General features: G+C 43.1%; 1 protein-coding gene across 1 annotated transcript in view; it reads left to right on the plus strand.

The window, feature by feature from the left end:
• Positions 1-12,448, plus strand: part of DST (dystonin) — a 406,366-nt gene that overhangs the window by 268,863 nt on the left and 125,055 nt on the right. Inside the window, 3 exon segments of the mRNA XM_086370990.1 lie at positions 156-332; positions 5,454-5,577; positions 12,045-12,253. Of these exon segments, the coding sequence (XP_086227116.1) occupies positions 156-332; positions 5,454-5,577; positions 12,045-12,253 (510 nt within the window).

Raw genomic sequence — 12,448 nt, forward strand, 5'->3', positions numbered from 1 at the left:
AGCACCTTCATATAAAGGAGAAACTCTCTGCTCTGTGGGTGTCGCTCGCTGCGGTTGAAGTCTGGCGTCTTGCAGGTGGCATGACTCCTAGGTCCTGAAGACTGTGTATAGAGGTAGCAGATTCTGATTCCACTCTTCCTGTGTTTCATTCTCAGTGCAATGTCCTCGGGAATAACCTCAAAGACCTGGTGGATAAATGCCAGCACTACGAAGACGCCTCGAGCGGGCTTCTCTCTGGGCTCCAGGCCTGCGAGGCCACAGCCAGCAGACACTTATCCGAGCCCATTGCCGTGGACCCTAAAAACCTGCAGCGGCAGCTGGAAGAGATGAAGGTAAGAGAAACGAGAGGGAGGGAGAGATCCAGCCCCGGGATAGTCCCACAGGAAACCTTGCTTTCCCCCCACTTCTGTGATCCTGCCCGCAGGGCAAGGGGAGAGGGGTTGGGAAGGTGTGCGTGTCCCTCCTCAGGACTCCTGACTTGGTCTTCCCATGTCTGTCCATTTCTCTTTCTTCTGCTGTGGTTTAGCTGGTCTCACACTGCTGTTGTGGTTTATATCCCCCCCGCTCCTGCCCAGACACAGACCAGTCCTGCCCGGACTAGCTGTGGTCTTTACTCTTACTTATTTTGTTCGTCATCTTTCTCCTTCGTTAGCTCTGAGGTCCGCAGGACTGACCCTTGGTCTGTTTTGTTCACTGCTGCGTGCCGAGGCCCTCATGGGTCCTTGGTGAGCGTTCACGAGTGGACGGGGTACCGGGGACTGTCACCGTCACACTCCACGTGGGTTCCTGTTGAGTTGCCCCCTGATTCACAGAGGTGCACAGTTCAGCTGTCACCTCGCCCACTTCTCAGAGAAGCCACCTGCCCTTTTGAATGTGCAGGGTTGCTGGGGGACAGTGTAATTGTGGGGTCTCAGCCACACCCCCAGCGGCCCAGAGAGTCCAGCCCATTTCGTACATTTCAGGTATATTTCCAAATCTTCATGTAAGGGGACAGAACTTTTGAAAAATTTTCTTCTCCTTTCATGTGACCCGTAATTCTGATTTTGAGGGGTGTCCCTGGTGGTCCAGGGCTAAGATTTCATGCTTCCACTGCAGGAGGCACAGGTTGGACGGCAGGTCAGGAGACTAGTATCCCACACGCCAGGCCATGAGGCCAAGAAAGGAAGAAAAAAAATTTGAGTTTGTAAGTTTCATTTCTTAAATCTCTCCTGTGTTTCCTCTTAGCAGGTGGATAGCAATAGATTATTCTCAGCTTGATAGAAAGTCAGCGTTAGTGCCAGTGAAACCACCGCCCTTCAGACTTGGTTCCATCTATTAGTTACAGAGTCGGAAATCACTGTTCTGTTAACTAGAGAAGCAGGTCCTCTACTGACTTCGCTGATCATTAGGTATTGCGTGAGGCCAGTGTCTTCTGGCAGGAGGAGTGCTGTGTTGTTCCCTGGAGTAAAGTGTGGCAGCTTAAAGCCATGCAGAGACAGGAGGGAGGGCCTGGGGCTAGAGGGCAGGGCCTGTGACTTCCCAGGCAGGGCTGACCCAGCGCTACCTGTGGCCCGAGCCAGGCCAGCCCCACGTGATGTAGCTTGCCAATGTCAGGGGTACGTTCTCAGTCCTGAGGCTCGTGTGTGTGTGTGTGTGTGTGTTTCTCTCTTGCCCACAAGCCCGAGAATAGATCCATCTAAATGAAGTTTTCAGTCCCCACTGGATGACAGGTCCAAGGACAGTGTATGCTGGCAGAAGAGATGTTGTGACTTAAAGGCCATTATTTTAATAGGAAATGTCAGGAGCTGATGGTTATTAAGATTTCTGGTATTACATTTAATTAGGAAGTTAGGTATTTTTAGCATTAGAAACTATGTCAAACCGAAATAATACATTTTTAGTTAGGTCTATACTAACAAACTGATTACATCCTGTATAAAAGTAGTTTTAATATAACTAAAGGAAAAAGTGAAATGAATGCTATAGCTTTTTAATGAAATAGAAACGTGGATTAATTCTAAAACCTGAAGACTTCTTGGTTCGTACAGAGGAAGAAGACTCCTCTAGTCTTAAGGCAGCCAAAGAAGTAGAAAAAGAGGAACGTTTCCAAGGAGAATGAATTCCAATTAAGCCACAGCGTCATTTTAGAAAATAAATGTGTGACTAGAGTTTTTCCTGGCACATGGCCATGTCTTCCTCACCGATGATCTCAACAGGTAGCGAGGATCTGTTTTTATGAGGACTAAGGAGTCTCCATTTCTTTCCTTTTACCAACAACATCTTACAATCATTTGTCTTTTAACAATAATACAGGCACATGACTACTACAAAATAATCAGTCTTTTCTACGTTTTCCGTACTAACTTCTACTTATATTCTGTTGTATGATGAATGTAATTTGGGGCACCCAGTGGGTTCATTTGAAATCTTTAGGCCAATAGCACATTGTTAGTAGTGTTATTTTTCAAATCACCATTGGCTGTCCTGTCAGCAGTCTGATACCACTGGGCTAGAATGCTGCTTTTCAAAGTCAGTGGACGAAATGAGATCTTAGGTTCCACGTGAAGCACAGAAAGACAAGACCCTGGGACCCAAGTAGAGGCCTGGGTTTGGAGCCAGGCATGGGACCGTGTCCCACGGATGACATTGACCTTCCAGGCTTGCTCTGATCTCAGGGAGGGTGACGAGTGTACGGAGATTTTTATGAGCTGGACAAGTGCCCGTGGCTTTATAAACTTCACTCTTCTCTGGTCCAGGCTGGAAGCCAAGGTCGTCATCTTGCATCGTTCCCTGTCACAGATGCTGCTTTCATGCTTTAATTTAATCGAAGTCCATTAAAAACAACGTATGGCACCCATTTGAGACTTCAGTTTGCAGTCTTGTAGTGTTGTAAACTACTCCCGTGGCTAAATCAAAACCTGGTAACACGTTGTTGCTTAGTCACTAAGTCGGGTCCAACTCTGCGACCCCATGGACTGCAGCCTGCCAGGCGTCCCTGTCCTTCACTCTCTGTTGTCTGAGGGGCTCTCAAAAGTGTTCTCCAGCACCACAGTTCAAAAGCATCAATTCTTAGGCACTCAGCTTTCTTTATGATCCAGTTCTCACATCCACATGTGACTACCGGAAAAGCCATAGCTTTCACTTTATGGACCTTTGACAGCAAAGTTATGTCTCTGCCTTTTAATACGCTGTCTAGATTTGTCATAGCTTTTCTTCCAAGAAGCAAGAAATGCTTGCTTGCATTAAGAAATTAAATGCTTGCTTTAATTTCATGGCTGCAGTCACCATCCAGAGTGATTTTGGAGCCCAGGAAAGTAAAATCTGTCACTGTTTCCACTCTTTTCCCTTCTATTTGCCATAAAGTGATGGGACCTACCTTGTTAGGGACTGAAACCTATTGACTGTTTTGAACATAATTATGAAGAGAAAAGGTGTGGATGTTTTAAAGAGAATAGGTAAAGAAGAGATGCTTTTTTGTAATCTATTTTAAGTTTTAGGATGGTCGGTAGGGCCATCGTTGGTATAGGATATTTTTATAAAACCATGATCACTTTTACATAAATTCATTCGTTCGGAGACATTTATATACTAGGTCAGCTATTAGGTTTTGTGAAGATGCAAGGAGTTAAAACCCTGTCTCTGACTTTGGGGAACTCACATTCTAAAGAATACTCTTTTTGGAGGTACCTTTAAACTTGCTTCATTTCCTATTAACCTGTGTGAGGTGAGTAAGCTGTCTGTGTGGCTTAGACTTCAGTCCATTTTAGGTGAAGTTCCTGTTTTGAGAAACTTCTTACCGTTAATGGCAACTAAACCTGTGGAGAATTTCCCAAAATGACCATTTGGATGCGGATTCTCTGGTCTCTTGGATCAACTGTAGGATCTGGTACTCAGATCACAGGTCCCAAGCTGGTCCTTTTTTGTCGAACCTTTGGACATATGTCCAGCTGCCTGTATTATCACAGCTTCTTGGATATGGGAGTTAATTGAGGAGATTTTTGCTACTGGCTTTAGGCATTTGCTTTTTGTTGTTGTTGTTGGAGGCTAAAATAGAAGAGGAGCTTTTAAAACCTTACACCTTATATCTTCATTTATTTACTTACTCACTTACTCATTTATTCCAGAAACTTCCATCAGTGCTATGTGACCAGCACTGGGTGAGGCAGTGGTAACGGAACTTGGACAGTATCAATTCCTAGTTCACACGGAGGTTCCAGTTTGATGGAAGAGACAGATCAATGCAGTGATATTCACAGGGCAAATCTGGGAGCTCCTTGGGGTGGTGTTCCAGGTTGGGGTGGGAAGAGACAGGGAGGCCCCCAGGCTGAATGTTCAAGGTAAGAGCCAAGCTCAGGGTTGCCTGCCAAGCTCAGTGTGTAGAGATGCTGGGGCCTTGGGTCCAGGAAGAGTGACTCTCTGAGGGATAGCTGTGTCGTGGGCCACACCTGGAACCAGAGGTGGATAAAGATGAAACTGAAGATAGAACTGAGGAATAGATTTCCTTGGGCCATTGATAGAAAGTTCCAGTATCCCCTCTATTCTGAAGCATGAGGAAGCCATGAAAGATTTTCAGAGGTGAGTCATGAAGCTGGGTGTGTGTCTTCCATCAAACACACTGGGGACTGTATCGGGGGAGAGACTGGAGGGAGAGCGTGTGGTTAGGAGGCTTTTTCCAGTGAAGTAAGAGATCATCCTCCTGTGATTCAAAAATACAGAGCAGGAGCCCAAGTTTAAACAAAGGTGAAGAAGCTGAAATTGTCAGGGCTTGCTTCGTGGTTTGCAGATGGGAAGGAGGGGGAAGACACCACCTGGGGACCGTGCAGCCCAGGAGGAGGCCCAGAGCCACCCCTTCCCCAGACCCAGCCTGGCCCACCCCACGGAGGAGTCCTCCCCACTCAGCTTTTCTTACTCATCTTTAGCAGTCACCACTTCCTGCCTTAGACCAGAAGACCCTGTGGCTAAGCTTTGTGTCTGTGTGGTCTTTGTATTTTTCGTAAAAATTTCAAGCTTTTTTGAAATTGGTTAGATGTTAAATAACTTCTGTTTCATTGATGGAAATGAATATGACTCAGAATTGAGTCAGGATGTGCTGAGAATCTGTAACTGTCTCCTTACCTGGAGTCTGAAACGGCCCCAAAGGTTTTTTGTTGCTTGTTTGTCTCTCATCTGTCTTTGTTTTCTGGAGGTTGTGGGGAACTTGGGCTGGGGGTGGAGTGTCTGAGGATGGGGAATGAGGCTGTTTATCGTGCGCAGATGCTGAGCGTTTATTCCGGGAGTGAATCTGGGTGATCCTAAGTGGCTGGTGGTTCCTAGTGCCGCTTTATAATTGGCCTGATTCTCAGAATTCTGGTGTCAGTTTCTGCTAATGGCAAATCTCTGTCCGATTTCACTTTGTCTTACCGTGCACCTTTTTTTCATGCTGCAAATCTGTTATTCAGTCCTACTGAGTATAATTGAGGCATTTGATTCTCCAGGCTCTGCAGGGACAGATATCAAGTCAGCAAGTGGCTGTAGAGAAACTGAAGAAAACAGCTGAAGTGTTGTTAGACTCCAGGGCATCTCTCCTTCCCGCCAAGAGTGACATCCAGAAAACGCTGGGTAAGTGTGCAGTGTCCCTGCGTCTGGTCTCGTGGGCGTGTTCTAAACAAAGGTCTCCTAATAGACACGGGGGCATCACTCGCTAGCACGTTCCCGTCACTTTCTCTCTGGAACGGCTCCTCCCAGTCTGAGCGAAGACCCGCCCTCTGTGGCAGGCGTCTTAGCGTCTTGGGAATGGGGACTGGTCATGTGGTTTGCAAAGAACATCCTTAAGTTTTAATTTAGACAATATAGCAAAACTTTTTAAAAACTTTTATATTGTAGTTGATGAACAGTATTTTGTTAGTTTAAGGGGTAGAGCAAAATCATTCAGTCATACATGTATCTATACTCTTTTTCAAATTCTTTTCTCATAGGTTAGTTATTAGAAAATACTGAGTAGAGTTCCCAGGGCTGTACAGTAGGTCCATGTGACTATGTACTTCCTGCCGGCAGTGTGTACTTTCTTGATCCCAAACTTCTAGTTTATTCCAACCCCCAGCATTTCCTGGTTAGTAACATTTGTGTTGTATGTCTGAGTCTGTTTCTGTTTTGTGAATAAGTTCATTTGTATCAGTATTTTTAGATTCCACATATAAATGACATCGTGTATTTGTCACTCTGTGTCTGACTTCGCTCACTATGATAATCTCTGGGTCCATCCGTGTTGGTGCAGATGGCATTACCCTGTTCTTTTTATGGCTGGGTAATCCTCCACTGTATAGATGTATTGATGCTACATCTTCTTTATCCGTTCATCTGTCAATGGACGTTTAGGTTGTCTCCATGTCTTGGCTAACGTAAGTAGTCCTGCTCTGCACATTGGGGTGCATGCATCTTTTTGAATTACGGTTTTCTCTGGATATATACTCAGGAATGGGATTGCTGGATCATACGGTAACTCTATTTTTGGTTTTTGTGAGGAACTATTCTCCCCAGTGACTGTACCAAATTATATTTGCACCAACAGTGTTTGAGGGTTTCCTTTTCTCCACACCCTTGCCAGTGTTTTATTGTCTGTGGACTTTTTGGTGATGGCCATTCTGACCAGTGTGAGGTGATACTTCATTGTGGTTTTGATTTATATTTCTCTAATAATTAGTGATGTTGAGCATCTTCTCATGTGATTGTTGACCATCTGTATGTCTTCTTTAGGGGAATGTCTATTTAGATCTGCCCATTTTTTGATTGAGTTGCTAGTTTTTCTGATATTCAGCTGCATAAACTGTATATTTTAGAGATGACCCCCTTGTCAGTTGCTTCATTTGCAAATATTTCATCCCATTCTGTGGGTTGTCTTTTCATTGTGTTTATGGTTTCCTTTGCTGTGCAAAAGCTTTTAAGTTTAATTAGGTCCCAGTTGTTTATTTTTGTTTTTGTCTCCGTTACTGTAGGCCGTGGATCCAAAAAGACACTGCTGCGATTTATTTCACAGGCTCTGCGTGTGTTTTCTTCTTAGAGTTTTATTGTATCCAGCCTTACATTTAGGTTTTTTTAAAAATTCTATTTTATATTTTAGTTGATTAAAAAAGAAATAATGTGCAATGATCAGGGAAAGTAGACCCGAGCAAGATTCTTTTGGTTGTTGGGATTGGGCTGGGCTAGACTTTCAACCTGTGGCCAGGAGCAGAAGCTTGAGAAGTCTTGTCAGGGTGGGAGCTCGGTGATAAGAGGTTGAAATGTCCCCGCTTCTCCTCTCCTGGGCTCTTTCGTGACCCTGGAATCTGTTCAGTTACACTCATGCTTGTGCATCCTCTCACATTAGATGGTGACTTTCTTGAGAACAGAGCTGTTACGTTACCCTTGGTATCTACTCACAGTGTTTAGTTTAAATGCCCAGTGGATTATCAGTTAAGGTCACTTATTGTCTTACTGTACTTTTTGTTTTGACTTTGCTGCTTTTCCTGTATTTAATGTGTTGTTTGACATTATTAAGTATTTCTTCGTGTGAAAATTTCTTGGTGTTCAAAGTGGATTTAGAAAAGACAGAGGAACCAGAGATCAAATTGCCAACATCCTTTGGATCATAGAAAAAGCAAGAGAATTCCAGAAAAACATCTACTTTTGCTTTATTGACTACACCAAAGCCTTTGACTGTGTGGATCACAACACACTGTGGAAAATTCTTCAAGAGATGGGAATACCAGACACTTGACCTGCCTCCTGAGAAATCTGTATGCAGGTCAAGAAGCAACAGTTAGAACTGGACCTGGAACAACAGACTGGTTCCAGATAGGGAAAGGAGTCCGTCAAGGCTGTATATTGTCACCCTGCTTATTTAACTTATATGCAGTGTGCATCATGAGAAATGCCAGGCTGGAAGAAGCACAAGCTGGAATCAAGATTGCAGGGAGAAATATCAGTAACCTCAGATATGCAGATGACACCACCCTTATGGCAGAAAGTGAAGAACTAAAGAGCCTCTTGATGAAAGTGAAAGAGGAGAGTGAAAAAGTTGGCTTAAAGCTCAACATTCAGAAAACTAACACCATGGTGTCCAGTCCCATCACTTCATGGCAAATAGATGGGAAAACAATGGAAACAGTGACAGACTTTATTTTGGGGGGCTCCAGAATCACTGCACATGGTGACTGCAGCCATAAAACTAAAAGATGCTTGCTCCTGGGAGGAAAAGCTATGACCAACCTGGACAGCATATTCAAAAGCAGAGACAGTACTTTGCCAGCAAAGGTCAGTCTAGTCGAAGCTATGGTTTTCCCAGTGGTCACGTATGGATGTGAGAGTTGGACCATAAAGAAAGCTGAGCGCCAAAGAATTGATGCTTTTAAACTCTGGTGTTGGAGAAGACTCTTAAGAGTCCCTTGGGCTGCAAAGAGATCAAACCAGTCAATCCTAAAGGAAATTAGTCCTGAATATTCATTGGAAGGACTGATGCTGAAGCCGAAGCTCCAAAACTTTGGTCACCTGATGTGAAGAATTGACTCATTAGAAAAGACCCTGATGCTGGGAATGAGTGAAGGCAGGAGAAGGGGATGACAGAGGATGAGATGGTTGGATGGCATCACTGACTCAATGGACATGAGTTTGAGCAAGCTCAGGGAGTTGGTGATGGACAGGGAGGCCTGGCACATTTCAGTCCATGGGGCCGCAAAGTATCAGACACGACTGAGTGACTGAACTGGTGTGAAATAAAAATCCTAACACAGCAAATGATTAACAGACCTTTCACCACAACAGAGCTGGCATTAAAATCTGAACTGAAATTTTAGGTAAAGAGAAGGATGATATATATATATATATATATATATGTATGTATATGGATGGATAACTGATATACTTTGCTGTACTGCAGAAAGTAACACAACATTGTAAATTAACTATACTCCAGTAAAAATGAATTTAAAAAATAAACCACTCTGTAGAAGACACACCTTTTTTGTTTTTACAGGCAGTCAGAATCTTACAAAAATGTTTTTTTCGGATGACTTATTTCCAGCTGTATACAGTATGCTTCTTCTAACTTACAAGAAAAAATGTTTCATCTTATTTATGATTTTGTATTGAAAGAAGCAAGAACCCTGGAGGCAAAATGTCAGTAATAATGACCATAACGACTGCATTGTTTGAAGAAAATGTAAAAGAAATATATGAAATTTTATACTTTTTCTGCTACAGTATTAATTTCACGGATTTAAACAATGATGTAGTGCAGTTTCTTTATCAGCTTTTTAAATTGCAGTATAGTTGAATTGCAGCCTTGTATTGATTTCTGCTGTACAGCAGTGGTCCGGTTGTACCTGTATATGCATTCTTGTATAATGTTCTTTTCCTTTGTGGTTTATCACAGGACATTGAGCACAGTTCCCTGTGCCATGCAGCAGAACCGTGTTGTTTATCCATCCTGTGTACAAAAGCTTACGTGTGCTAACCGCCCCCGACTCCATCCTCCCCGACCCCCACTCCCTTGGCTGCCACCAGTTTGTTCACGAGAGACAGTCACAATCTCCTGATCACACATTTTGTCCTGTACTTTTCAGCATCTGTATATAGATACTCAGAGATGCATGTGTATTTATAAATTTCAGATGTTACTATCTTAACATGTACATTATGATTATACGACACAAAAAATGTAATATGTTAAAGTATGAGATCAAAATATGAGTAGACCTTACAACATGTTGCTCCTCTGTCCCAGGCACTGGTTACATTGGTAACCACTGCTGAGAGGACTTGGGTACAGGGGCTTGGGGGAGAAAAAAGACTCTTATTATGTGTAATTCTGTGACTTGAAGAAGTACTTGGACATTTTCCCCATTGTTGCTGCTAAGTCGCTTCAGTCGTGTCCGACTCTGTGTGACCCCATTGACGGCAGCCCACCAGGCTCCCCCATCCATGGGATTCTCCAGGCAGGAACACTGGAGTGGGTTGCCACTTCCTTCTCCAATGTGTGAAAGTGAAAAGTGAAAGTGAAGTCGCTCAGTCGTGTCTGACTCTCAGCGACCCCATGGACTGCAGCCTACCAGGCTCCTCCGTCCATGGTATTTTCCAGGCAAGAGTACTGGAGTGGGGTGCCATTGCCTTCTCTGATTGTTAAGTGTACACAATTCACTTGCATTTGTTTAAAAATATGTGTTACATTATTTAACATATGTTACATTGTTTTAAGAGTAAAACTTCTCTCTCTGGCATATTTTTCTAGGAATATGTGAAAGTATATTTAAGATATAGAGGAGTTTCTCTAAGATCTAGTTGACTTCTAAGAGAACCAACCACTTTATTTTTTTTTTCTAATTTTATTTTATTTTTAAACTTTACATAATTGTATTAGTTTTGCCAAATATCAAAATGAATCCGCCACAGATATACATGTGTTCCCCATCCCGAACCCTCCTCCCTCCTCCCTCCCCATACCATCCCTCTGGGCCGTCCCAGTGCACCAGCCCCAAGCATCCAGCATCGTGCATCGAACCTGGACTGGCACCACTTTAAAAAGTAACATTCTAAAAGTAAATTTTGTATGTTTTTCTAGCATAATTTTTAGTTACTAAAATTAAGAATTTAGTGATATTTTATTACTAAGTCCAAAAGTAAACCACGCATTGATTAAAAAAATGTTTTAATTGTCGTATAGTTGATTTACAGTGTTGTGTGTGCTAAGTTTATTAAAATAGTGACCTTACTTGGGAAATCACTTACCATGGCTAAACAGACAGGATGTTGCCCTGGGGAAGCTGCCCACGTGAGAAATGGCCCACCTGCCAGTTGTGGCCTGCAGTTTGGGTGGCCTGCTCTGTGACTTCACAGAATCGTGAACTTGAACCTGCTGTGCCCTCCCCACCCCCTTCCCAGGGCCTTCTTAGTGTTTTCATAAAAGGAGCATGACTGACTCTCTAATTCATCCCAGCTTGACCTCTCAGTCAGGTGAAAACTTGTCAAACTGTTTTCTCATGATGTAGTGTTAGAACAAACAAAAATTATATGGAATATGTTCTGTGGGCCAAACATAAGAACATAAGGTCATAGTGTATAGATGATGGCATTCAGAAATCATTACAATTTTTTTCAGATTCTTGGACAGTAAGTGATAATTGATGATTGTTTTCCAGAGAGACGGGTTGTGGGGAGGAAAGGAGAGGGGAATACAGTAAAAACCATTGTTCTTTGAATTTCTCATTGGTCTGCAACATAGAATATAGGATGTTAAAATGTAGAGCTTTATATATGAATGAAAACTAGCCAGAAAGTTTTTTTTTTAAGCGTCTTAAGTCTTCAGAATGGAAACTGATCTCATCTGATAGGTCAGCCTGTTTGTGTTTTTCCTTCCCTTTTTGTCTGCTATTAAATTTATCAGAGAAATTCAGTGTTAACCTTAGAAGCGTAATCTCAACCGCCTTCATTTAATGTGGATTTTCATTGTCTGTTTTCTATTAACATTTGCTTTTGCCACCTTCTATGTGTTTGAATCCTTTGCTTAGGATGCAAAGGATGACAGAACCTAAATGTGTATGTGTGTGTATGAGAGACAGCAAGAGAGACAGAGATTGAAATAACTTTTTATGTGTAAAGGTGAATTCTGAATAAATCCTTGGAAGTGTGTGTTTTCCCTTGGAATTGGCTCTATGCAGCTGTCGCCTCCCCCCCACGTAGTTATGAAGTGTGGCTAATATGAAATGTCACATTGAGAAACCACCATGTACTCCAAAGATTGGCTATCTGGAACTCGTTCATTTCTCTGGGACAGTTCAAATGTTTACACATCCCCAAATCTCTTTTCCAATCCAGATGATGTACACACATATACACTAGTCAAAAATCCCCGGCTTTTTATTTTCCACTGGGATCTTTGCTTTCTGTTTTCAGGTTTTGGTGGTGCTCTGATGGTGCAAATATGAATTTGCCACTTAAATCTTTTCTTCTTCTTCCAGTTCTAGTGTGGGAATTTTGTGAATCTCCTTAGCATATTCTGGAAAGGAGTGGGGCAGAGAGCTCTTAGTGGTTGACGTTCCCTGATTCTTTTGGACTAGATGACATTGTCGGGAGGTACGATGACCTGTCTGCGTCTGTGAGTGAGCGGAACGAGAAGCTGCAGATGACGCTGACCCGCTCGCTGAGCGTGCAAGACGGCCTGGACGAGATGCTGCTCTGGATGGAGGGGGTGGAGCGCTGCCTGCAGGAGCCGTGCCAGCTGCCCTTGAGTTCCACCGCTCTGCAGGATGTCATCAGTAAAAGCATCGTAAGTGACTTCAAACAAGTAGACCACTATTCAGTGGGGGAAAAACAGTATCTCAGGTTATTTAAAAAGTGTGGATGCTTTCATGCTCTGCCCGTCTCAAAGCATTTCACTCATCCTCGCTACACATTTTCATCCCTAAAATTCATATATCCTGGATTTTCCCATGTGCAGACATAAAATCTATATATAAAGTGT

Source organism: Bos grunniens, chromosome 23, assembly GCF_055505025.1.
Source record: "Bos grunniens cultivar Pamir isolate PY7600 chromosome 23, Bosgru_T2T1.0, whole genome shotgun sequence".
In the NCBI taxonomy this organism is placed as follows: Eukaryota; Metazoa; Chordata; class Mammalia; order Artiodactyla; family Bovidae; genus Bos; species Bos grunniens.